This window comes from Bos mutus, chromosome 3 (genome assembly GCF_027580195.1).
Source record: "Bos mutus isolate GX-2022 chromosome 3, NWIPB_WYAK_1.1, whole genome shotgun sequence".
Classification (NCBI taxonomy): Eukaryota; Metazoa; Chordata; class Mammalia; order Artiodactyla; family Bovidae; genus Bos; species Bos mutus.
In genome coordinates this window covers 52,757,739-52,783,660 of record NC_091619.1, presented here as the reverse complement: position 1 = coordinate 52,783,660, position 25,922 = coordinate 52,757,739, and the positions used below count along the sequence as shown (strand labels likewise).

At 38.2% G+C, this 25,922-nt stretch overlaps 1 protein-coding gene and 1 long non-coding RNA gene across 3 annotated transcripts; one reads left to right on the top strand and one right to left on the bottom strand.

Moving 5' to 3' along the window:
• Window positions 1-76: 76 nt before the first annotated feature.
• LOC138987234 (uncharacterized) lies at window positions 77-19,275 on the top strand. Its single transcript, XR_011463677.1, has 3 exons — window positions 77-204; window positions 10,485-10,627; window positions 18,278-19,275. It is a non-coding gene; the product is annotated as an uncharacterized lncRNA (long non-coding RNA).
• Window positions 412-17,157, bottom strand: LOC102277645 (guanylate-binding protein 1). Of its 2 annotated transcripts, XM_070367739.1 has the most exons (12): window positions 16,998-17,157; window positions 14,709-14,908; window positions 11,957-12,084; window positions 10,946-11,055; window positions 10,475-10,671; window positions 9,609-9,851; window positions 8,474-8,754; window positions 7,613-7,825; window positions 6,952-7,054; window positions 6,516-6,709; window positions 5,261-5,402; window positions 412-4,257 (listed from the first exon to the last, which is right to left on the bottom strand). In XM_070367739.1, the coding sequence occupies exons 2-11, from the start codon at window positions 14,896-14,898 to the stop codon at window positions 5,286-5,288; spliced, it is 1,776 nt and encodes a 591-aa protein (XP_070223840.1). In that variant the 5' UTR covers window positions 14,899-14,908; window positions 16,998-17,157; the 3' UTR covers window positions 412-4,257; window positions 5,261-5,285. The 2 variants fall into 2 exon arrangements, with proteins under 2 accessions (XP_070223840.1, XP_005888511.2); XM_005888449.3 differs by having other exon boundaries at window positions 414-5,402.
• Window positions 19,276-25,922: the final 6,647 nt, after the last annotated feature.

Genomic DNA, 25,922 nt, shown 5'->3' with positions numbered 1-25,922 from the left:
CTTTAGTAGGGGCCAAGCACTCAGTTTTTTCATCATTAAACCTGATGTTAACAATAGGTTTTTTGTAGATGGCTTTGATCAGTTTGAAGAAGTTGATTTTTACTTCTAGGTTGCTGGGAGTTTTATCATGATAGGTGTTTTGTCAAGGTTTTTCTGCATCTATTTCTATAATTAAGTGATTTTCTTTCTTCATACTGTTATATGGCAAATTACATTAATTGATTTTTGAACCACTCTTGCATTCACATTATAAACCCCACTTGATTGAGGCTCCTTATGTTTATGTATTGCTGGATTTGACTTTTCATGAGGTTAATGGTCAGTAGTTTTCTTTTTTGAACTGTTTTTGTCTGATCATGGTATCAGAATAATGCTGTTTGTAAAATAAATTGGGAAATCTTTTCTCTTCCATTTTAAATTGGTGTTATTTTTTCTTTAAATTCTTGATAAAATTCACTATTCTTAAGGGACCATCTGGACCTATAGAATTGTTTCCCAGAAGTTTTCAAATGTTTATTGAGGTATAAAGTTCAAAAGTTTATTGAGGTATAATGGGCCTATAGAGAGCTGCATACATTTAATGTGTAAATCTTGATGAGTTTGTGCATATGCAAATACTGATGATACCATCACTACAATCAAGACAGTTGACATTTCCAACACCTCTCATAAACTCCTTCCCATCTCTTCTTCTGAGATCATGAATCCGAAACCACACACCGTAAGCTTGAGACACCATAAGACTCTTAAGAGTCCCTTGGACAGCAAGGAGATCCAACCAGTCCATCCTAAAGGAAATCAGTTGAATATTCCTTGGAAGGACTGATGTTGAAGCTGAAACTCCAATACTTTGGCCACCTGATGTGAAGAGCTGACTCATTGGAAAAGACCCTGATGCTGGGAAAGATTGAAGGCAGGAGGGAAGGGGACGAGAGAGGATGAGATGTTTGGATGGCATCACCTACTCAGTGGACATGAGTTTGAGCAAGCCTCAGGAGTTGGTGATGAACAGGGAAGCCTGGTGTGCTGCAGTCCATGGGGTTGTAAACAGTTGGACTCGACTGAGCGATTGATCTGAACTGAACTGAATTGAACCTCTTTTTCAGAGATCATGAATCCGACACAGTTCACTGAAAGCTATCGGTTTCAACTTTATATACACTCCTATTTCACAGAGCATTGTTTTCCAGCCAGTGCCTGTAAGCTGGCTTCCCTTTTCCCTGGAGCAGAGCTCTGATGGACTGTTGTGTTAGACACCACCCACTTCTGTCCTCTCCCTCTTTCCTGGGGGAGAAACTGCAGGGTTGTACACCTCCTAATTCCACAGAGCTGTGCAGCCCACCATAACCTCCTGCTTCTTTTCTCTAGGTTATTGTTGGTGCTCATCTGCGTGCTAAGTCGCTTCAGTTGTGTCCAACTCTTTGCAACCCCATGGACCGTAGACCACCAGTTTCCTCTGTCCATGGGATTGCAGAGTCAGACACGATTGAACTGCCTTAGCATGCAGATGAGCACAAACTGAGAAGTCTCTCTGAAATAGGTAAGAGGAGCATTTTTCCTTTAATAACATCAGCCTCCCCACTAAGCCAGAACAGCTCAGAACCTAGAAAAATCCACCCAGCCAATCAACTGGAGTGGGTTGCCATGCCCTTCCCCAGGAGATCTTCCCAACCCAGGGATCAAACCCTTATCTCTTATCAACTGGAGTGGGTTGCCATGCCCTTCCCCAGGGGATCTTCCCAACCCAAGGATCAAACCCTTATCACTCCTGCATTGGCAGGTGGATTCTTTACCATTAGCACAACCTGGGAGTTTCCTACGCTCATCTGAGCTGTTGCAAATTCTTAACTTGATTCTGGAGCATATTATTCTTGATTGGAGGTCTCAGAAAGGTATTTTGGCCCTAATAGCATTTTTAAAATGTTCCCAGCAAGGGTTAGGTTCTCCTATTTCACTATGTTACTGATATCACATCAGAGTTTTTAAATTTTTACTATAAAAATAAACTTCTTTAGAAGCTATAGGATTATTCAGGTCAACTACTTCAATTTAGGTGGGTTTTGGTAGTTGGCGCTTTTTGAGAAATTTGTCTGTTTCACTAAGTTGTTCCTCCTTGGAAGAGAAGCTATGACCAATGTAGACAGCATATTAAAAAGCAGAGACATTACTTTACCAACAAAGGTCCATCTAGTCAAGGCTATGGTTTTTCCAGTGGTCATGTATGGATGTGAGAGTTGGACTCTAAAGAAAGTTGAGCACCGAAGAATTGATGCTTTTGAACTGTGGTGTTGGAGAAGACTCTTGAGAGTCCCTTAGGCTGCAAGGAGATCAACCTGTCAATCCTAAAGAAATCAGTCCTGAATATTCATTGGAAGGACTGATGTTGAAGCTGAAACTCCAATACGTTGGCCACCTGATGCAAAGAACTGACTCACTGGAAAAGACCCTGATGCTTGGAAAGATTGAAGGCGGGAGGAGAAGGGGACAACAGAGGATGAGATGGTTGGATGGCATCACCAACACGATGGACATGAGTTTGAGTAGGCTCTGGGAGTTGGTGATGGACAGGTAAGCCAGGTGTGCTGCGGTCCATGGGGTTGCAGAGTCGGACATGACAGTGACCGAAATGAACTGAACTGAACTGAACCAAGTTGTTGAAATTATGCATTTATTGTGGTAATGTTTTTTTAATTTATCTCTTTATGTATCAAATATTCAAAATATTTCTTAAATCTTTATATTTGTGTGTTTTAGTAAATACATTTTCATTGGCCTAATAGATTATTGACTCTGGACAAAGTAGGGCAGGGATTTCTGCTGTTAATATTTTGCCAGGATCCCTTTATGGTATGTTCCCTTCCTCTAGATCAGTGGAACTTGTATTTCCTATATAAACTCATAGAAGGAAAAGTAATAATGTATCACTTAGAGAAAATATACTTCTCTAGGCTAAAAAGAATTTTGACACAGAAACCCCATAAGGGTCAGCAAATATGGGCTCTAACATATGGTATCTTTGGCAGATTGAAAGTGTATCACCTTGAATTGTGGCTTTGTCATTATACTTCTCAATGACCCATATCAGATCTACTATATCACAAAGTCAGGGGAAGGGTAGGGACCTGAGAATCCTTATATTTAATACATTTATTTTAATGCCTAGCTAGATTAAGGACCACTGGTGAAAGTAACATGCCTCCTTGGGAAGACAGCTGGATTTTGTTCCTGGAGATATTATAGAAAAAGTGTTAAACCAGAGGTTAGATGATTTGGAATCTGTTAAAGAAACTCTTGCTACCATTCTAGAGAAGAAGTTACCTAATTTAGTTTAGCTTTAGTTTTTGATTTTTAAATGATTAGTAAAGAAACCACTATTTGATCTTGAAGGAACAGTTATTCTTTTCTATCATGAAGTCTCTTCAACTAATAAAAATGTATTTGACTTACTCCATTGTTGCAGCTCAGCTTGGAAAGTACAAAGAATTATCTACATAAATACTGCTTCTAATATGCTTTGAGTCTCATGTGGTTTCCTATAAAGTTGCAATTTGAGTAAGGAAGTACTGCTTATCAGAACTTGCCCAATTATGGAAGGAGGCATTCTCAATCCTGATGGGAACAAAGGGGATTCAGTAGAGTAAAAGTCCCAAAACAAGCAGGTTTATTATGTAGATTCAGTGGCATTAGCTGCGTCCCTGCTTTTCTCTTATCATGTAATATTTTGAAACACTGCATAATCTTTTCACAATGCTCACATATATGATCTAATTCATATGTTCCTTACAAATGCAAGAAACATAAGGCAGGTTCATAGAATTTTGACTAGTATTTCTATTACATAAAGCAAGGGTCTGCAAACTATGGCTTATGGGTACCAGCTGTTTTTGAAAACAGTATTTTCTTGAAACATAGCCATGCCATCCATTTATGTATGGTCGATGACTGCTTTATGGCAGAGTTGAGCAGCTGAGTCAGAGACCATATGGCTCACAAAGTCATGAATAGTTACTATCCCATCTTTTACAATAAAGTTAGCCAATATATGGCTATATAAAGTAAAACATTATTTTCTTGGTGAAATAATTTAAAAAATCAGGAATGTAAAGTTCAGTGAAGTATAATTTATTTCCAGATTGAAAATAATTCTTCATCGCTTTAAGAAACTTCAACCACATACCTAGGAGGTCGGTGCAGGATAGGGAACACGTGTACACCCGTGGTGGATTCATGTTGATGTATGGCAAAACCAATACAATACTGTAAAGTAATTAGCCTCCAGTTAAAATAAATAAATTTATGTTAGAAGAAAAAAAAAAAAAAAGACAACTGTGATAAAGTTCTAAGTAATACCAAGAGCAGTATTTTACTGATCAAAAGAAGTAAAAAACAACCCATATTGTCTTGGGGAAAAATAAGCAGGATTTCAAGTATGACTCTTAAGAATTGGGAAAAGATAGCCTAAAGTTTAAGGTTATAAACAATCTAATAATTAATTTAGCTCAGTTTTCTAACACATTGTCATCATTTTAAGTTCATCTTTGCAAGTTATAAATTGCTACAAACACACACAATGTATAGTTGTCATCCTGTTACTATGTTTAGTGTCACCTAAAATTCTAAAGAGTCCCATTAAATTCTAATCTGAGTGAATTGAGCAAGAAGGAAAAGTTTCCTTCTCTAGCCCATTTATTTATGATCCAAGTTATAATCATACTAAAGGCTTCTTCTGTCTTCCTGTGAAAACTTTGTAGAGATTCTAGATCACTATGTAAGGTATTTACTTTAGCTTGAAATTCACCACTAAGCATTGCCCACTCCCAGGCCCAGGAATCACATCACTGCTGAAAGACTGTGCAGTCTGGAAACAAGGGGACACCATATACTATCTTCTCTAAGAAGCTAGAATGGTTGTCCCTGATATTGGAACCTCTTGTGTATTTGGTCAAAGTCATGACCAACTATGTCCCAAGACTTTGACCTAAGACTTTGCTCAATATCCACTTGTCTAACTAGTGGTCATCTGGAAGAAGAAGTTCCTGATGGTATTAGTTTATGATGTCTCCTGTGCTGGCACAGAGGTAAAATGCATCTTGTTACACAGTTGACAATATTGTGAGGAAGATGCATGTGATTTCAATTATAGAGTGGCATGTCTTTGCAAATTTTAGTGTAATAAAAATGCAAAACCTAAATATTATCAAATATGGTGACACTTTTCTTAGTTTTAAACTTCTTGAGTAATGCCTTTGATAAGAGTTACCAGGAAAGCTCTATTCTTTAATTCTTTAGCATAGGACACATGGGTGCCTTGGCTCCTTCATCATCTTCTGGAGATTCTGTATTTCATTTTGAAGTCGTCTCTGCTCCTCTTGGAATCCTTCCTTTAGTAGTCGGGACTGTTCCTAAAAAAAATACAAATGGAGACTGAATAACATGTATCATTAAGAAAATCTTTAACTTCTGTCTAGTTTCCACATTTCATAGATTAAAAAAAAATTTAATGTCTTCTTGAAATTTTCTCCATCATTAATTTTCATTATTCTTTCTCTTGAGCCTTCTAGCTCTGTGATTACTTTTCCTGAGTCTTCTTGAGTTAAGAAATATTTTGACTCATATCTCCTGATATGGTGATGAATCTCAATTATCCTTCTAATTTTTTCTCCCATTAATTGTATACAAGCTTTGTGGGCAATCTTAATGAAATGTTTGACTTCAAATCTATGCATTTTGATTTTTAAATACACACACATACACATATAATATAGAAATAAAAGAAGAATTTTAAAAATCTGATGCAGTCTGAATCTTAGATCAGGAAATTTGATCTAAGCTTCCACAATTTGGTGGCGGTGGGAGCAAAATATAGGTGAGGGAGTATCAGGGTACCAGACTTGACCATAGTGAATTTCTCCACATAATTCCCAACTTAACACATACTAGAAGCAGGGAACAGAAAAAAAGTAGGAGTAACAGATGGATACAGTGGTGTAAAAGTTGTGGTGTAAAAGTTAAGGAATCCTTCTACTTATGAAGGTTCCCTTAGAGCTAAAATTCATCCCAGGTGTGACAGGAAAAGAAATTATAGATTCCTCTAAGTAGTGAAGACAGTTCAGGTATCTTTCCAAGCGTTGTGACATAATAAAATTATTTAGTCTTATCTGAACCTCTGTTTAATTTCCAAAGTAATAGAGACATAACAGTTCTTGCTTCGTATAGTACTAAGTAAGAGATACGGATAAGACCATTTTTAAAAAATAATGCCTGGCAGATAATAGCTATTACTGATTGACAGATATAGTGAAAAAGGACTGGGTATGACATAGCTGCAATAAAATCTTTTAACAACGAGATATTATAGGGGCCAGTTCAGGCAGGCAAAAAAAGACTGAAAAGTACAAGTGAGCAAGCAAGGTCTTTCTTCTGGGCTTCAAGTTCACTGCTGGGCCACGTTTGTGATCAGGAAGTGTGGAGGGAAAACAGAATAACAGGAACCACACAGTGTTGCAGTTAAATACCTGCAGTTTGAGAGCAAGAGTTCTCTCTTGCTCTTCCAGTAACTGGGCTCTATCCCTCTCCATCTTCTCAGTCAGCTGTTTCACATGTTCCTGATAGCTCTTTTCTTTCTGTTCCATCATCTGCTGGTTCTTTATTTGCATTTCCTCCAGCATTTTTGCTGCAGCCTGTGCAGATTCAGCTCTCATGCGTTCCACTGTCAGGAGGAAGAGGAAAAAGAAAAATGTATGTGGAGACCAAGTTGCTTCTTACTTCCATCTAAAGTTACCTATCACTGTTGCTACTGACTTCATATGCCCTACTCAGAAATGACTTTGGCAAGTAAGAGGCATCTTTTATCCTGTTGCTACAGTTTGAGGCTCCTAGGTTCACCCAGCGGAGTTAGTTAGAACTTTTAAGAGCTTTCAGGGCTCTCTAGTCTCTTGACTAGCTCCTCACCTTCAATCAGCTTTTCCTTCTCTGAAAGTGTCTGGTCTGTTTGTAGAATTGCATCAGTCACAGACTCCTTGGACTTCAAGTATTCCTGAAGAATCTCCTCAGCCTGGGACCCGGAAAAAATGGGGTTAGTAGTAGGAAATGGCTGTAAGCACTTATTCCTGTTTGCCCACCACCTTTCCCTCTAGGAACTGCTCCTCTTGGCCCTGGTGTGCCTGGTGATCAGATTCCCTTTCACTGGGCTGAGCACGTGCTCCAGACTGGCCAAGCAAGGTGCCCTTCCAAGCAGAATCCTTTATAAGAGGCTGATATATATGTAAATAGTAATCCTCTGTTCTTTTGACTGAGAGCTCTGATTTTGGAGCTGTTGGTGCTGTGGTCCCATATGGCATGAGCTTGTTGGAGAATAAAGGCATCAGGGAGAAAGTGGATCTGAATAAAGGGGGTAGATGGAGAATGGGAGGGAGGGAAGTGTGGGGTTGAGGGGAGCCACAGTCAGAGAGATAAATGATGATGTTATTTGAAATTTTGGATACATCTGGTAATCCAGTTTATAACTCAGTTGTTAATTGAGTGCAGACTCTTGGATGAGCACATAGGTTATACCTGGTGTAACAGGCTCCTTGCAGTGTTTATTGAATGAGAGTGTATCAACCTTGCTTACCTGTATGCCCTTCCTGGGCTCCTGAAGATACTTCTTCTTCAGCTCTTGCATCTTCTCAATGAAGAGGCGATAGCCCCCTGATTTCGAATAAATCCCCTGTTTCACATCTTCTTCTAGAGGACTGAAAATATCCTTCAGTAAAGCAGAGCAACGATCTGATGATGCTTTACGATTCTGATCACAAAAGTCATCTCGCTTTTTGTCTAGCTGGGCCTTTAATGCAAAACAATGGGAAGTGTTAATAAACAGAGGAGTGAAAAGATGTTAGCTTGATGTTGAAATTTCTGGAAAAGCTTCTCAAAAAAATAAAAGTAAAAAGGTCTCTGACCCCTAGACAGATTTATAGGCACTCAACAGGACCATATCCTTCCTCCAGAGTCTGACTTTCTACTAAAGCCCTTTCACCATGGGGTAACCTTCAGAGCAGTGATTACTAGCTATATGGTACACCTTTGGAGATAAACTCTGGCTTTTCACGTTGGATCAGTGACTGCATATGAAATTAATGTGGCTCAATGTAAGTCTGCTTGTGATAACTAAAACTAACATTTTCTTTATTGCCAAAATATCCAGTGAGTCTGATAACAATGAGCATATAATTTGATTAGAAGCTCTGCTACTTATATATGCATGTAATGAAACTATAGGGAAGAATATTTGTTTATTCATGAAAGAAAAAAGTTTCAGTGCATAATAAGATATATCATAATAAAACTGGTTCTTCTTATGTAACATAGATTGGTTTTCACCACTTAAATATCTAGTGAGTATTACTTTTCTCAAAGTAAGCACCCATCTCATTTTCCTCTATTATTTTACTTTCTAAGAACCTAAGCTGTATAAACTTGAGAAAAAAATTACCGCTAATTTTTTTTGAAATAATTGGTCTATATCTTTGAAGGAACTCCTCATGAAGACTTCAATGGTCTCTTTCTCAGTGGCCCTGTGCAGGTCCAGCAACTCCTGGAGGGTTTCTGTGGGCAGCTGCAGCTTCTGGCCCATCTGCTGGTCATAGTGGACAATGGCCTTTTGTACTGCGGCTGAGTTCTCAATCTCAGCCAAGGCCAGGACTGCATTCTCCATGCAGGGCAGATCTCCACTGTTGATGGCATTGACATAGGTCTGCACCAGGGTCCCTAGACCTACAATTGAGAACAAATGATGATGTTTATTTTATGCAGAGTGAGGAAACTTTCTCTTCTGTGGAATTCTAATGTCTATTACCAACCATTTGTCTTACAGCATCAATGCCTCAGCAGCATCTGAAAACCTGCTAAAAATGCAGACTCCCAGCCTCTGTCCCAGTTTGACTGACTTAGACCCTCCTCTTTGGCAAGATCCTCAAGTGGCATAAATATATCAGAGGTTGAGAACCTCTGTTCTAGATAGTGAAGTCCTGCATTCATTCAGTGCATTCACTTTAGCAGCAGGCATTGTTAGGCCAGAAACCATATTTCTCTCATTTATGTCTGTATCATCAGCCCTGGTAAGTCCATGGGAAACATTTGATTAATATTTGTGGAGCAAATCAAAATGAGTCCTCCATTTTGTTTATTCTAGCAGAACATTGTCCAGGAGAATCTTCTGTGATGATTGAAGTATTCTGTGTGTGCTGTCCAGGGTGGGAGCCACTAGCCTCAGGTAGTGTGAGCCCTTGAGACATGGCTGTGTGATCAGAATGTTAAATTTCTATATTTTTTTATTAGCTACATTTAAATTTAGATAGGCACCCTTGTCTGGTGAAAACCATGTTGGACAGGGCAGGTCCAGTTTACTAGGACAATTGTCCGCTCTCAGAGCTTTTATTTTTTGCCTTATGTATCTTTTCTCAATTATGAAGTCTGACTAATAAAACCTATCAGAAGTGTTGGTGCCATCTAGAATTTATCACGATAATATCAGTAGATGTGCATTTTTCAAAGTTGAAGCTACATGGATGTTATCACACCATCCTCTAGTTTTAACAGTGAGAGTGAAGACTGGGAAGAGGACTCACGAGGTCCATCCACCTTGATGCCTCCTGAAAGAGTTTTAGTTTTGGAATTGCTAAAGATGTAGGAACAGAAGACCACAGCTTGTTGCACAAATTCGGAGTCCAGTTCATCGTCACACAGTTCCTCAAGCTGGCCCAATTTCTTCCTATGAGTGGGCTGATCAAAGATGAAGCATTTCTTCTTTGGGAAGAACTTTCGGATACAGAGTCGAGGCAGATTAAAAGTTTTATCTTTCGGGCTGGTACCTGGAGGAAGAAAAAAGGAATTTACCTACTGTAGGGTCTTGCAAACACTTCCTGTAAAGGGTCAAACAATAGATATTTTAGACTTTGCAAGCCAGATGGTCTCTTTTCTGAGTACTCAAATCTTCTATTGTAGCCTAAAAGCAGTCATAGAGAAACTATAAATGAATGGGTATGACATTATTCCAATAAAATCTTATTTACAAAACCAACTGGCAGGCTAGAATAGACAATATTTGCCTGTAGCTATCCTTTACCAGCCCTGAACTGTGCATGGTTTGTGCTTGTATTTCTTTTCTTCAAATAAATGACCATTCTACTCCTACTCTTTGGCTAATTACAGCACCACAAGCCCTAAGCATGGAGATATCAATCTAATCACACCACAGGGAAAGGTGAAAGAAAAAGAAATTTATTCTTAGAACAGGGAGAAAAATAATCTAAAGCCAAATCTATTAGTTCAGCATTACTTCTTAGTAACTTCTTAGTAACAATCATTACTTCTTAGTAATCACCCCTTGAGAAGAAATAGAAACTACAAGTAGAAGACAACTGTTGACAGAAAACTAAGGAACAATAGTTTTTAGTGTTTTTTCATCTGTTTACCAATTCTAAGTCCCCTTTACCTTTCTTCAGCTTGAGTGAATTCTCCAGGTACTCGTCTGCTGTGATGGACTGTCCATCTGCTTCCAAGTCTAGGGAGAAATCCCTCAGTGTCCATACGAAGTCTGGAAAGAAGCTCACAAAGTCAGCTGAATCCTCAACCCCATCCACATCAGGTGAGGATTTTGCCCTGATTCTATCTGTCAGCTCCGTCACATAGCTGAGTAGCCAAATAAGGAAAACTGGCATGAATGAACAGTAACCCCTCCCCAATCCTATATTAGTTCCACATACTAAACCTTTATTTCTCCTTTGTTCTTAACCCAAGTATCCCAAGTATCAATTCTTCAGTAGGTTATAGGATTTTCCCCTTGCCATTGAATTCTTTTTTATATTTCTCATGTTTGTTTCACCAGGATTCACAGTTAGTCAGCTGTTTTTTAAATATTGGTCTCCCCTCTGATTTTGATGTAGGTTGGATCCCAAAAGGATACTGCAGTTGGTCCATGGCCTGCTGGTTGATAGTTCCCATACTATTGTACACAAAAGTGCTGCTCAAGAGTATTGCTAGGGCAAAGATCCAGGAGTCATTCTGGTTGTCACCCTGAAAATCAGAACATATTTTACCAGGATTGTGTTTCATTCTTATGGCACTTTCCTGATCAGCAGTAGTAAAAGGATGCTCATGTAACTAGACATTTTTTTTTTTTTAGACAAATGACCTGTAAGAAGAAACTAAATCCAACAAAAATGACTGTTAATAGGACTTGAAATTTGAATAGTTTTGTAATTAGTGTTTTTGGTTTACCCTGATTCTCACTGGACTCTTATGATCATTGGCAGGTAGTTGCAAAACAAATAGTCATTGCAGGTGGACATTCTAAGGACTTAAATATAATTCAAATTTAATTTTTTCTCTTTATTTTTACAGACAATTGTCTTAATATGGGGGCAATAATAATTGTATTTATCTCATTAAACAATTGTTGTTCACCTAACACCTTCCACTTCTTACCTTCTAAATATTCCAAACAATATCAGAGGCAAGTGTAGATCTATTACATCTGTTTTATAGATCAGAATAACTTGCTAAGGTCATTGAGGTACTGATAGACTTTAAATCCATGAGTATGGCACTTCAGAAGCTAAATCCTTAACTAAAGTTCTTTGCAGGATAATATTAGGTTGAATTTGTTTTTTCACTACATTGAATTTTTTATTCATTACATTGAATTTATTTGTTCTACCATTATGCATCTGGGTTATATGGCTCAGGTTATAGCCTTTTATTAATTAGAACACTGTCTATAGACCACCATGCTCTTCTTCTAGGATTCTGCCTTATGAATATTTTCCTGACCCCTGGTTGCTAAACTTGGTTTCATGACATGTAAACAGAAATGAAAAAACATGGACAAGTAAAGGTCTTATTTAAAGGAAAATTAAATAGTGTAGAAAATACACAGACATGAGGGTTTAGTCCAAATTGGAACCTCATTCCTTACCTTCTCCACATCCCCCAGGCCCTCAGTATCAAGCAGAACTAGAGTACGGTTTGGCTTCTTGGGATGAGGCACACACCACATCCAGATGCCCTTCGTGTGAGACTGCACTGTGGAGCCCAGAGAGAAGCCTGCAAGGGGGCATGGGGAAAAGAGAGGGTAGAGTTTTAATATTAGGTGGTTCTGGAAGTTGAGATGACAGTTAACAAGTCCTAAAACATCTCTTAAATCAAGTTTAGGAGAACTGAAACCACAACAAGTATTAATCTTACTTACAATCAGAGAAATAGGGCAATTAGAATGTTGAATACATGAAAAGATTAAATACTTTTCATGATAAAAGCAATCAACAAGCTAGAAATAAAAGGAAATGATCTCAACATAGTAAATAATAATAATAATGATTGTATTAAAAAAAGATACAGCCAACATTATATTGAATGGTGAAAGACAGAAATCATCCCTTCCACAAAAATTAACCAAAATTAACCAAAGACCTACAAGAAAATGAAAGTGAAAGTGAAGTCGCTCAGTAGTGTCCGACTCTTTGCGACCCCATGAACTGTAGCCCACCAGGCTTCTCCATCCATGGGATTTTCCAGGCAAGAGTACTGGAGTGGGTTGCCATTTCCTTCTCCAGGGGATCTTCCCAACCCAGGGATTGAACCCAGGTCTCCCACATTGCAGGCAGACGCTTTAACCTCTGAGCCACCAGGGAAGCCCTTAAAGACCTACATGTTAGAGCTAAAACACACAGAAGAACTTCACGATTTTGGATTTGGCAATGATTTCTTGGATATGATACCCAAAACATAAATAGCAAAATGAAAATACAGAAGTTGGACTTGATCAAAATTAAAACTTTTGTGTATCAAAGGACACTTTTTACAGATTTAGGTACATAACTCAGAATGGGAGAAAATATTTGCTAGTTATGAATCTGATAAGGGATTGATATCCAGAATATATAAAGAAGTCCTACAATGCAACACAAATAAGCAAACCAAAGATCATCCCAAATAAAAGAATGAGCAGAGGACTTGAATATACGTTTCTCCAAAGAAATTATTCAAGTGATCAATAAACATGAAAACATGCTCAACATTCCTAGTCATTAGAGATGTACCAAGCAAAACCACAGTGTCTTGTAACAACCAATATTGGAAAGCAATCAGAAACATGTATAGATATAATTGAGTCACTTTGCTATACACCTGAAATTAACACAATATTGTAAATCAATTGTACTTTAAAAAAAAGCACTAGTGTAGATCTTAGTGAATCCTGAAAGTTGACTAATATTTATAAGAAAGTTGGAAAATTTAACACTGAATGAATTTGACAATATTAAATAATTTTTATTTTAAAAAACCCACAATGAAATACTAATTTATGCCCTTTGGGATGGCCACTATGAAAAATCCAGAAAATAACAAGTGTTGATGAGAACATGGAGAAATTAGAACCATTGTGTGTTTCTGGTGGGAATGTAAAATGGTATAGTTTTACATTTCCATCAGAATGTAAGCACCAGAATGGGACTTCCCTTGTGGCTCAGCTGGTAGAGAATCTGCCTGCAATGCTGGAGACCTGGGTTTGATTCTTGGGTTGGGAAGATTTGCTGGAGAAGGGAACAGGGTTTGATTCTTGGGTTGGGAAGATTTGCTGGAGAAGGGAACAGCTACCCACTCCAATATTCTTGCCTGGAGAATTCCATGGACAGAGGAGCCTGGCAGGCTACAATCCATGGGGTCCCAAAGAGTTGGACATGGCTAAATGACTTCCACTTTCACTTTTCTGTGGAAAACAGTCTGGCCATTTCTTTAAAAAATGAGCACTGAATTGTCATATGATCCAGCAGTTCCACTTCTTGGTGTATAAAGAAAGTGAAAGTGAGGACATGAACAGATGTTTGTGTACCCATGTTCTTAGTAACATTATTCACAGTAGCCAAAACAAGGAAACAGTCCAAATGTCCATCAACTAGATGATTGGATAAACAAATTAGTATCACATACAATTATTCAGCCTTTAAAAGGAAGAGAATTTGATACATGCTACAACATTGTTGGACCTTGAAGACATAATCTTCAGTGAAATAAGCCAATCGTTAAAGGACACTCATGTCTAATTCCTCTTGTATGAGACCAGTCAAATTTATATACAATATAGACGAGTGGTTGTTAAGGTGGTTGGGGCATTATTGTTTATTGGGATACAGAATTCCTGTTGGAGGAAGTTTATGGAGATGGATGTTGATGATGTTTACACAACAGTGTGAATTAACTTAATACCACAGAATTTTTAAAAACAGTTACAGTGATAAATTTTGTGGTAAGTTTTATGTTATATATATCTTACAACAGTTGAAGGAAAGAAAAAAAAAGGATAGCCAATACAAATTTAAACATTTTTTTAAATCTTAAAAATCAGTGGAAAATGTTCTTACTATATGAATATCTTTGTAAGAGTCTTGTAGTTTATTGTTATATACATTACCTATTTTTATTACCACATTAGTCTTTCTAGGAAAGGAACAATTTATGCTTTTAAAACAGAAACTAAGGCAAAGTGTAAAGAGTGGTGAGCTGATTCTTTCAGGTCATAGTGATGATAAGAACATAACTGTGGACTGAAAGTTAGCTTTCAATATTCCTTCCGGGTCTCTCACTTCCTCTCCTCACATCACTGTGCTGCACGCTGGGAGTGTGGGTGGACAGAAGGGACTTGGCTGGGCTCTGCTGGTGTCACTCACCCTTGTTCTTCCCAGCCAGCTTGTTCATCAGGTAGGACTTGCCTGTGCGGTAGAGGCCCACGATAGCCACCACCACAACAGGCTGCCTGATGGCAGACAGGATCTTCAGGGCTTCTGGATTAACCAGCAGTGGCCCATTAATATTCTTAATGAGGCACTCTGGGCCTGGCATGTGGATCTCTGAGGCCATGTCCCTTTGTCTGCAAGGGAAGATATGGGATGAATTAGAATTTCCAGTCTAAACAGATCAAGAACTTTCATGAGGTTATTTTGCATTCAGAAGGAGGAATCATAGAATCCCCCAACATGGCCAAAAGTTGTTTGTCAACAGTGAGAGAGACGAGAGAAAGATCTGCTCCTTTTAGAAAGTTACAGAAGTCCAATCAGAGTAGTCCATTAAAAATATTGATATGACAATGACTTACCAGCCAACATTCAGCCACCCTCATGCACAAAATCTTCCATTTAGTTTACATGTAAATCTTTCCTTTTGGATTCTCATTTAAAAATTTATACTAGACAATAAGTGTAAAATAGAATAGGATTCAGAGAGATTTGTTGTACTTACTATGTATGAGAGATTTGCTATTTATTTATTCACTAATTCTTACTATGAATAAAGAATTTCATGAATAAATGTTCATTGCTTGATATATATATCTCTGAACAATTTCTAATGATTTGAAATGCATGTTTTTCTCATGAGTTTTCCTTATTTCTACTGGAATAAGTGTCCACAGAACTTCTCACACTGCTATTCTAGAAGTGGAACTTACTTTAGCAAGTTTTATAAAAAATATGTAACCTTGTGAAACACATGGCTCAAGACCCTTCCAAAACCTTGGTATGGGCTTGTGGAAGCAAGGGATAGGAAAGTTAAAATTTATTACCTTCAGAATAAATAGCCTACAACAACATGGGGGTAAACCTTACAACTGCAAATACTATATGTTGCTGAAAATTGTTTATATATATGTGTGTGTGTGTGTGTGTGTGTGTGTGTGTAAGGGAAAAAGGAAAATGAAATAAAGATTAAAAGATCAGGAAGCATATCAGGAGAGCTAGAGAAGAAAGTTGTTGAAAGGAACTAGCTATATTTCCAGCCATACAATTCTAAGTTTTCTGTTTTGTTCTTTTTCCCCATGTTGTGGAAGAGAAGTGGAGAAGGAAGAGGGGTAGAAGTAAGGAGAGAGGGATGGGGAGGCAAAAAGGGAGGGGGTAAGCTGAAAAGGAGAGAGAGAGCTGTCAGGATAGGTGATAAATGGAACTAGTGCCAAGTCAAGGAAATCAGCAGAAGAATTTCTAGAAGGCAAGATCATAACTCCTTGAGAGCCCAGAGAGGGCAAAGTAAACAATGATGGTGCCTTTAGCATTGCACCATGGTAAAGTCTTTAAAGAGGAAGCTTTTTAGTAAAGTAGTGAGGTTGAATTCTGCTCCTAAGACATAAGACATCCTCGAGTTGGCACCAAGAAATTGAATGTAGTGAAACCTGTGGTATTTCTAAAGTAAGAAGTCCACTTTGAAACAAAGTTCACAAGTAGGGCTGAAGAATATGGTGTCTTCATGAGTCTGTATCTTTCACTTTGATTTTCAGGATTTTCTCTGTCTTCAGAGTGTCAGGTGGCTGTTACCACTACATCTCATTTATTATTATTTCCTTCTCATGAAAATAACATATTTGTCACCCTGTCAATTTCTTAACTGCAGTCAAATCAGTATTGAACAAATATAATAAAGACATTGGTAATATAACTGTGCCCCAGTCAACACAGACGACATCAGCAAAGAGAAGGGCAATACTCATTCATTTCAAGCTATCAGATTAGCCCAATAATTCCACACAAGCACAGTCACGACCCAGGACATGCTGCCACTTGATAACACCAGGATGTCATCCAACCTTGTGTCTCATGTCAGGATGAGCTGCAGCCTGTCTTGATGCTGTTCATTTAAAAATTTTTATTTTATTTTTAATTAGAGGAAAATTACTCTACAATATTGTGATGGTTTCTGCCATACATAAGTATGAATCAGCCATAAGTATACATACCCTCTGCTGCCAAGTTGTCCTCCCACCTACCTCCCCATCCAAACCCTCTAGGTCCTCACAGAGCACCAACTTTGGGTTCCCTGCATTATTCGATGCTGATCATTTTTTAGAAAACTAATGAACTCTTGCAGATCCCTTCCCATCCCTGCATTAATCTTATCATGGTCTCCTTCTCCCAGAGCAGGGCTCCTTTAGCACAGGAGAGAAAGATGCTCTGAGGAAAAAATTAACTTCTTACCTGTTTTTTTCTCAGCTTAGTTGGAGTGGTTCTGCAACTTCTCTGTCTCTCACTAGATGTTTAGACTTCTGTTTCACCCGCTCGTATCCTAGACCTTGCTTGCTTTCCTTCAGCAACCAGACAGAAGTAAAGCAACTCTTTAACAGCTTTAGAGTAATATGAAACTGAAAGCACTGTACTGAAAGCAAAGCAATGACTCAACAACCATAAAAGGAATTTTTGGCAGCTATCCTAGTATGAGGGAAGATGGGTTTCACATAATTTCTCAACTAGAACCTTCACATTATTTTTTTGAAAGACATCTTAGAGATCATTTAATATTTTGAAAAGTGTCTATTAGATACTTAAGTATAATGGAATGTGTCTCAGAATTGGGGATCAGTTTAGGAAACCTAGAAGAGGAAGCATATTAATTTTTAGGTTTAATTTTCTTAAATAATGGACACACAGTGGACCTGTCTCCTCATTTATACATGCCATAAGTGAAGAAAAAGACACATCTTACATATTTATGAACACACAGCCCCTGGAACTTAATACCAACTGCCCAGGCAGAAAGGAGTTCCCTGTGTTGCACACATGTTCCATGCGCTGTGCTGATGGCTCTACATGGGTTAAATATTGATATCTCATAACAGACATTTCCCTACCATTTTATAGAAACTGAGACACAGAAATATTTAATATCTTGTCTCATATTAGAGCACTGTAAATAATCTGAACCAAATCATTCTTGTTTCCAACCCCTCCTGATTAACCTCTTCAATATATTGCCTTTCCTTGTCTGTTCAGTGAATAGCAGTAGAAGTAACAGCTTTATTTCTTGATTGTTCTAAGGGCACACATTTTACAAGTCTAATTCAGTCCTGAGTATAATCATGCAAAATAAGTGGTCTTGTCTCCATCTCACAGTGAAAAAACAAGAAGCCTTGAGGGAGGGTAAATAATATGCCTGGTCAAATTCACTAAGCACATTGTAGAGGTGGGATGTGAAGTTGAAACTGTATTTGCCCTTAAACTCTTCTTTTTCTCCTCTTCAACAGGGTTTCTGAAGGAGGGAATAGGAAAGTGAGGAGGAAGGGAGATATTCAAGGAGGAAGGGAAATATTTATAAGTTCTTCTGATCTCATGGTACATTGGTGTTTCTCCCCACCTGGAAGCCAGTGTCTGAAGTTTAACAAATAGAATTATTTGTTTTAATTATTTTGTTTTATTATTATTTAACAAATAATTCTATTGTTAAATTATTTTCTTTTCTTCTTTGCTATTATCTTTTAAAGTGTCTCTGGGTAAGAAGTACTTCAACTTGCTTTGAAAAATATGATTTATCTGGGTCTTCCATTTGCTGGAAGGGCTTCCCTGGTGGCTCAGATGGTAAAGAAACTGCCTGCAATGTGGAAGACCTCGGTTCGATCCCTGGCTCTGGAAGATCCCCTGGAGAAGTGAATAGTTACCCACTCCAGTATTCTTGCCTGGAGAATCACATGGACAGAGGAGCCCGGTGGGCTACAGTTCACGGAGTCACAAAGAGTCAGACACAACTGAGTGACTAACACTTGCACTTTCACTTGTTGGAACACACTCAGGTTGCTCTTGTCTTAGCAATCTGTGTATAACAATTTGCTGCATGTGAACCTGTCTTATGCTAGGTCTTGGCAAGACTGGTTCCTTCTTGTTCTACTGGTCTCAGCTAAATAGTATCTTCTCATGGAGGTCTTCCATGATTGCTAATCTCCATCCTATCATCCTGTTTTTTTTTTTTTTTTTTTTTTTTACTTTTCCCTATGACTACCTGAGGGATTGAGGGCAGGAGGAGAAGGGGACGACAGAGGATGAGATGCCTGGATGGCATCACTGACTCGATGGACGTGAGTCTGAGTGAACTCCGGGAGTTGGTGATGGACAGGGAGGCCTGGTGTGCTGCAATTCATGGGGTCGCAAAGAGTCGGACGTGACTGAGCGACTGAACTGAACTGAACTGAACTGATGACTACCTGAAATTCAGGTTCATAAAAGCATTGACTCCTTGTGTCAACTGTTGTATCTCCAGCACTTAAAACACAGTTTGACTGACAGTATAAGCTCAATGGGTATTATATGTGACTAAGTATAAAACAATTTCAAATATGAGAGTAACAACACCATTTGCTAACTTGAAGTGTAGAAGAAATATTAAAATGCTTATGTAAAGCATTTATTTGTTAATTTACTTACATTTTAAAATTATATATTTTATATTTTATGTATATGTAAATCTACTTCTGCTTCATTGACTATGCCAAAGCCTTTGTGTACATCACAACAAACTATGGAAAATTCTTCACGCGATGGGAATACCAGACCACCTGACCTGCCTCCTGAGAAATCCGTTTGCTGGTCAGGAAGCAACAGTTAGAACTGGACCATGGAACAACGGATTGGTTCCAAATAGGGAAAGGAGTACGTCAAGGAGTACTGTATATTGTCACCCTGCTTATTTAACTTCTATGCACAGTACATCATGAGAAACTCTGGGCTGGAAGAAGCACAAGCTGGAATCAAGATTGCCGGGAGAAATATCAATAACCTCATATATGCAGATAACACCATCCTTATGGCAGAAACAAAGAAGTAAAGAGCCTTTTGATGAAAGTGAAAGAGGAGAGTGAAAAAGTTGGCTTAAAACTCAACATTCAGAAAACTAAGATCATGGCATCTGGTCCCATCACTTCATGGCAAATAGATGGGGAAACAGTAGAAACAGTGACAGACTTTACTTTTTTGGGCTCCAAAATCACTGCAGATGGTAACTGCAGCCATGAAATTAAAAGACGCTTACTCCTTGGAAGGAAAGTTATGACCAACCTAGACAGCATATTAAAAAGCAGAGACATTACTTTGCTGACAAAGGTCCGTCTAGTCAAGGCTATGGTTTTTCCAGTAATCATGTATGGATGTGAGAGTTGGACTCTAAAGAAAGCTGAGTGCTGAAGAATTGATGCTTTTGAACTGTGGTGTTGGAGAAGACTCTTGAGAGTCCCTTGGACTACAAGGAGATCCAACCAGTCCATCCTAAAGGAAATCAGTCCTGAATATTCATTGGAAGGACTGATTCTGAAGCTGAAACTCCAATATTTTAGCCACCTGATGTGAAGAACTGACTCACTGGAAAAGACCCTGATGCTTGGAAAGATTGAAGGCGGGAGGAGAAGGGGACGAGACAGGATGAGATGGTTGGATGGCATCACCGACTCAATGGACATGAGTTTGAGTAAACTCTGGGAGTTGGTGATGGACAGGGAGGCCAGGCAAGCTGTAGTCAATGGGGTCACAAAGAGTTGGGCACAACTAAGTGACTCAACTGAACTGAATGCTGATATATTTTTCTTACATTTTATAAAATAACTTTTTGATTGAAATATAGTTGATATACAATATTACATTAGTTTCAAGTGTACTACATAATAACTTGACATATGCTACATTATGGAATGATCATCACAATAAATCTGTAACCATCAGTCCCCTTGCAAAGTTATTAAAGTATCATTGACCATACAGCTTATTCAGTATATTACATTACTGTGGTTTATGCATTATATAAACGGAGGTTTGTAACTCAATCCCCCTCACCCTTTGCCTGCCATGGCTCTGTATTTGCAAAAGTGCACTGAAACACTGTGGTGCTGTGGCCTCACTCACTATACTAACTGTGACATTCCGAGTAGTGATGTTATAAAGTAAAATGTCTCTGACTCTCCTCTACTTTTTCTTATGAGACAGCACTTTCTTCTGTCAGTTAAGGCCAGCTTGCAACTGTTCTATTGAACACATGCCAGTCAAAAGCAAAAGCAAGCTTAGTTTCTCAGAAATGGACTAGATGTTAGGAAACCAGCTCCTTCCTGATTAGCACAATGGGTTACGTGCAGTTTTGTGTTTGTTTTTGTGTGTGTGTGTGTGTGTGCGTGTGTGTCTCTCAAGCTGCTTGAAATATTTCCTAGGGACATTTTTTTCTAAATGCTGGCTAGGAGGAAGCTGTAATTCCTCACTTTCCTGTATATGTGGAGTTGCAGTCTCTAGAATATTTACATTATTCTAAAAATAGCCACAGATCAAGTTAATTTGCAGGTTAGTATTATTGCATTAAACTTTGTATGTGTATAAATGCTTAATGTTTTCAAATGCTGTCCAAATTTTAGTTTCCATAAAACAGACTCTGAATTTTAGGTTTGGAATGTTTTTATATTAAAGTGCTTGACATGTGAAAAACTTCATGTGGCCTGTTCTAGTGTACTCAATACCAGGGATGTTATTCAGCTGGAGGCACTAAGTCTCATATACAAAGGAATCAAGACAGCACATGAGAAAATAGTCTGCAATATATGTGTATGTGTAGGAAACATATGTACTTGTGTGCACCTGTGCTAGGTGCAGATGGGTGTGTAAAGATCAATTAGACATAGTCATAGCCCTAAATACAGCTTAATCTAGTGGGTGAGATTGACTTGTACTCAAATAATAAAAAGAAAGAAATGGAAAGGATAGGAGGGAGGAGCACTATTATCCACATAGTGGTCTCAAGATCTCAGATTAGAACACTTAAAGCTTTACCCCATGAGGAATTTATTTTTAGGTTAGTTATAGGAAATAGATTGAATTTTAAGTATTTTTTAAAATAGCCTGATAGTTCTAATTAATATTTAACTTTATTTCTCGACCATCTATTCTGTCCTGCCTGTTCATCCTAGTAAACTCAGTAAAACACTTCAAATAATCATCATTTATATGTTGTTTCAATAATTTAGTGAATTCTTTGGCATATGTGTTTTGGTCTTACCCACAAATTATTAGTGAAAATTAAGATCACTGTGAAATTCCTCCATAATTGGGATTATGTCACATATAACAGGAAAATACAAATGACTTATAAATACTATTTTTAGTTAATTGTTTTTATATTTGAGTATGGATCACTACTTGATTTAAAACCATTTTTTAGTCTTTCAGTATTATTGTGTAGTTTTCTGTCATTCTTTTCAAATTCAAATTAGAATTTGCCTTATTATTTTTCCTGTTTATTTGTAATTAAAAATAACAAATTTTACACTGTTTTAAGTGTACAAATTAAATATATTTAAATGTTAATTATATTCACATCATTGTGGAACAGATCTCCAGAGCTTATTTATCTTGCAAAACCAAAACTCTATACCCACTGAACAGCTTCCCATTACCCTCTTACCCTAGCCCTTCACAACCACCATCTCACCTTCTGTTTATATGAGTTTGGACTATCTAACATACTTCATGTAAGTGGAATCAGAAAGTATTGCTCGCTTTTGTAGCTGGGCTATTTTAATTAAAATAATGGTTTCATGGTCAACCCATGTTATAGCATGTGGCAAGATTTTTCTTTTTTAAAGCTAACATTTTCCTTGTGTGTATCTACAGCAATTTTTTACCCATTCATCTGTGGATACGGGCATATGGTTTATTTTCACCCATTGACTATTGTGAAAAATGCTCAGTGTGAATAATTCTCTTTGAGATACTGCTTTTAATTCTTTTGGACATGTACCCAGTAGAGGAATTTCTGGCTCATACAATAACTCTAATTGTTTGAGGACTCACTGTACAGTTTTCCATAGGAACTGCATAATTTTTCATTTCCACTCACAATTCACAAGAGCTCCAATTTCTTCATATGATCATCAATATTTGTTATTTCCTATTTTTTAATAGTGGCCATGCTCATATATGGGGCTTCCCAGGTGGTGCTAGTAGTAAGGAATCTGACTGCCACCAGAGGAGATGCAAGAGATGTGGGTTTGATCCCTGGGTTGGGAAGATCCCCTAGAGGAGGAAATGGCACCCCACTCCAAAATTCTTGCCTGGAAAATTCCAGGGACAGAGGAGCCTGGTGAGCTACAGTCCATGGGGTGGCCAAGAGTTGGACACAACTGAGCAACTGAGCACACACATGCATTGTTGTATACCTTTCAGCTCTAAATATTGTGTGATTCTGTTCTACAAGTGAGCTAATGGAAAAATAGCAGAGATTATATTTTTCCAGCACTTCACAGCTACATCTGGACATGACTAAGTTTGAAAGTGGAATATGAGCAGAAGCACATGTGTGTCTTTGTGGAATGGAGCTGTAGAATGCTGAGCCTATACTTGGCCAACCTGTGTTTCCCTTCTTATTGTCTGAATTACAGATTTCACAGTAGTCAAGTTCTGACCTTGTAGGTAAGCAAAATATCTTAGTGGGTACAGGATATCAAACTGAAAGAAAATTGAATCCCTGAATGACCCTTTCACATAAGCCTTCAGTGTTAGAACTATATCAATCATGCCTTCTAATCCATAGCAACAGCCTTTTGATCTCTATCTCTAATATCCACTTTATTCTCTCCTCCTGCCATCAGAGAGATGGTCCTCTAGCACAGCTCTGGTCAAGCCTAATAATAACCTTTAAGACTCTACCTGTCTTGAAGTCCATGACTCATGTCCCAGCACATCTTTCAAACTCTTTCTCCACAAGCTGCTAGATGACTACAGCAGATTAGGGCTGACCCCTAGAATCCCACCTCTGTCTATTTGCTTATTCCCCTCCTACTCCCTTGGTTTACAGATCCCAGTAAAACATACGCAGGTGTGTTGCAGGAAAGCCGCGGCACGTCCCACCTTGAATACCCCTGTTTAAAATATGGATCCTCTAATTTCACCATGATATCTTAAAAGAAGAATATATTTTAATACTTCAAATTGGGAAGGAGAGGATATGAACTCATATTAAGAGACAGATTTTCCATAAAAAATGTGGTTGGTTGCATGTCATCACATGCCAAAGGAAATGGGTATATTTAATTTTTTAAATTAGAAATTTGGTTCCTGAATTTTCTCCATGTCAAGATTTTTTTATTACTTTATTTATTTTTTAACTGAAGGATAATTGCTTTACAGAAATTTTGTAGGTTTCTGCCAAACATCAATATGAATTGGCCATAGGTCAAAATCTTTCTTGATTCATCTGTCATTTTAAGACTCTATTTTTGACAGTTTTACAAAAAATGAATCTCTAATATTTAAGTGTTGGTTCATATTATGCCATTGCCAAAGAGTCAACTTTATACCAAGATACTGCTGAAAATGGAATTAACACTTTTAATGTCTTGTCATCCACTCAGAATATTCTGGGCAAAGTGGTTGATGATCCAAAGTGCACAGAGATTCCATGGCACAGTTCCCATCTATGACCATCCAGAAGACAACAGATGTAGTAAAAGAGTAATTGGATTGTGCAATCCTAGTTCACTAGTTCAACACAGAGGAGTGTCTTACATTCCTACAGTTTTAGTTTCTCCAAAATTATTGCTCATGCTAACATTCAGTGATTATCAGAAGAAGAAAAACTGAAAGCTGAGAGGAAAATGTTTGAAGATTTGACAGATTTCAGAAACTTAAATATTCATTTTTAAATTATTCTATTTTTTAAAAATAAGATATTGAAGTAAGGTTGATTTACAGTGTGTTAATTTCTACTGTACAGTGACATGATTCAGTTTGAGTCTTTATTTATGCATCACTGAAAGTGAACTCCCCAAATACACAAATCCTGGTCCCCCAAGTCTGCATTCATCCCAGGGAAAAAAATGGAAAATAAGCCTCTAAGTGATAGTGATTATTTTGAACTATAAAATCATAGTTTTATAAATATAAATAGATCTTTCCATGGGGCACCTTTGGACAAGACAGCTCCTCTGACATGGGCTCCAGGATGGCCTGAATGACTGTCTAAAGCCATGACAAACCTAGACAGCATATTAAAAGCAGAGACATTACTTTTTACATTACTATAAAGCCAACAAAGGTCCATATAGTCAAAGCTATGGTTTTTCTAGTAGTCATGTATGGATGTGAGAGTTGGACCATAAAGAAGGCTGAGTGCTGAAGAATTGATGCTTTTGACCTGTAATGTTGGAGAAGACTCTTGAGAGTCCCAGGACTGCAAGGACATCAAACCAGTCAATACTAATGGAAATCAATTCTGAATATTCATTGGAAGGACAGACGCTGAGGCTGAAGCTCCAAACTTTGGCCATCTGATGCAAAGAGTGGACTCATTTGAAAAGACCCTGATGCTGGGAAAGACTGAAGTCAGGATGAGAAGGGGAAGGCAGAGGATGAGATGGTTGGATGGAATCACTGATGCGATGGACATGAGTTTGAGTAGGCTCCAGGAGTTGGTGATGGAAAGGGAAGCCAGGTGAGCTGCAGTCCATGGGGTCGTAAGGAGTCGGACACAACTGAGTGACTGAACAACAACAAAAGTTACCCCACCTTAGGCAAAAGACTGGAATGAAATGTGGGAATGTATGAATGCTGAATAGCACTGTCTTTAAGAGCATCAAGCTCTTTGCCTTCTGTCTCCTGATGTCATGAAATGTCCCACTCATTGAGATGAAAGTCAGTACAGTTCAGTTCAGTCTCTCAGTCACGTCCAACTGTTTGTTACCCGTAAATTGCGGCATGCCAGGCCTCCCTGTCCATCACGAACTCCCGGAGTTTACTCAAACTCATGTCCATTGAGTCAGTGATTCTGTCCAACTATCTCATTCTCTGTTGTCCCCTTCTCCTCCCACCTTCAATCTTTCCCAGCATCAGGGTCTTTTCCAGTGAGTCAGTTCTTCACATCAGGTGGCCAAAGTATTGGAGTTTCAGCTTCAGATCAGTCCTTCCAATGAATATTCAGGACTGATTTCCTTTAGGATGGACTGGTTGGATCTCCTTGCAGTCGAAAGGACTCTCAAGAGTCTTCTCCAACACAGAGTGCAATGGCATGGATTCTTCAGCGCTCAGCCTTCTTTATAGTCCAACTCTCACATCCATACATGACTACTGGAAAAACCATAGCTTTGACTAGACAGACTTTGTTGGCAAAGT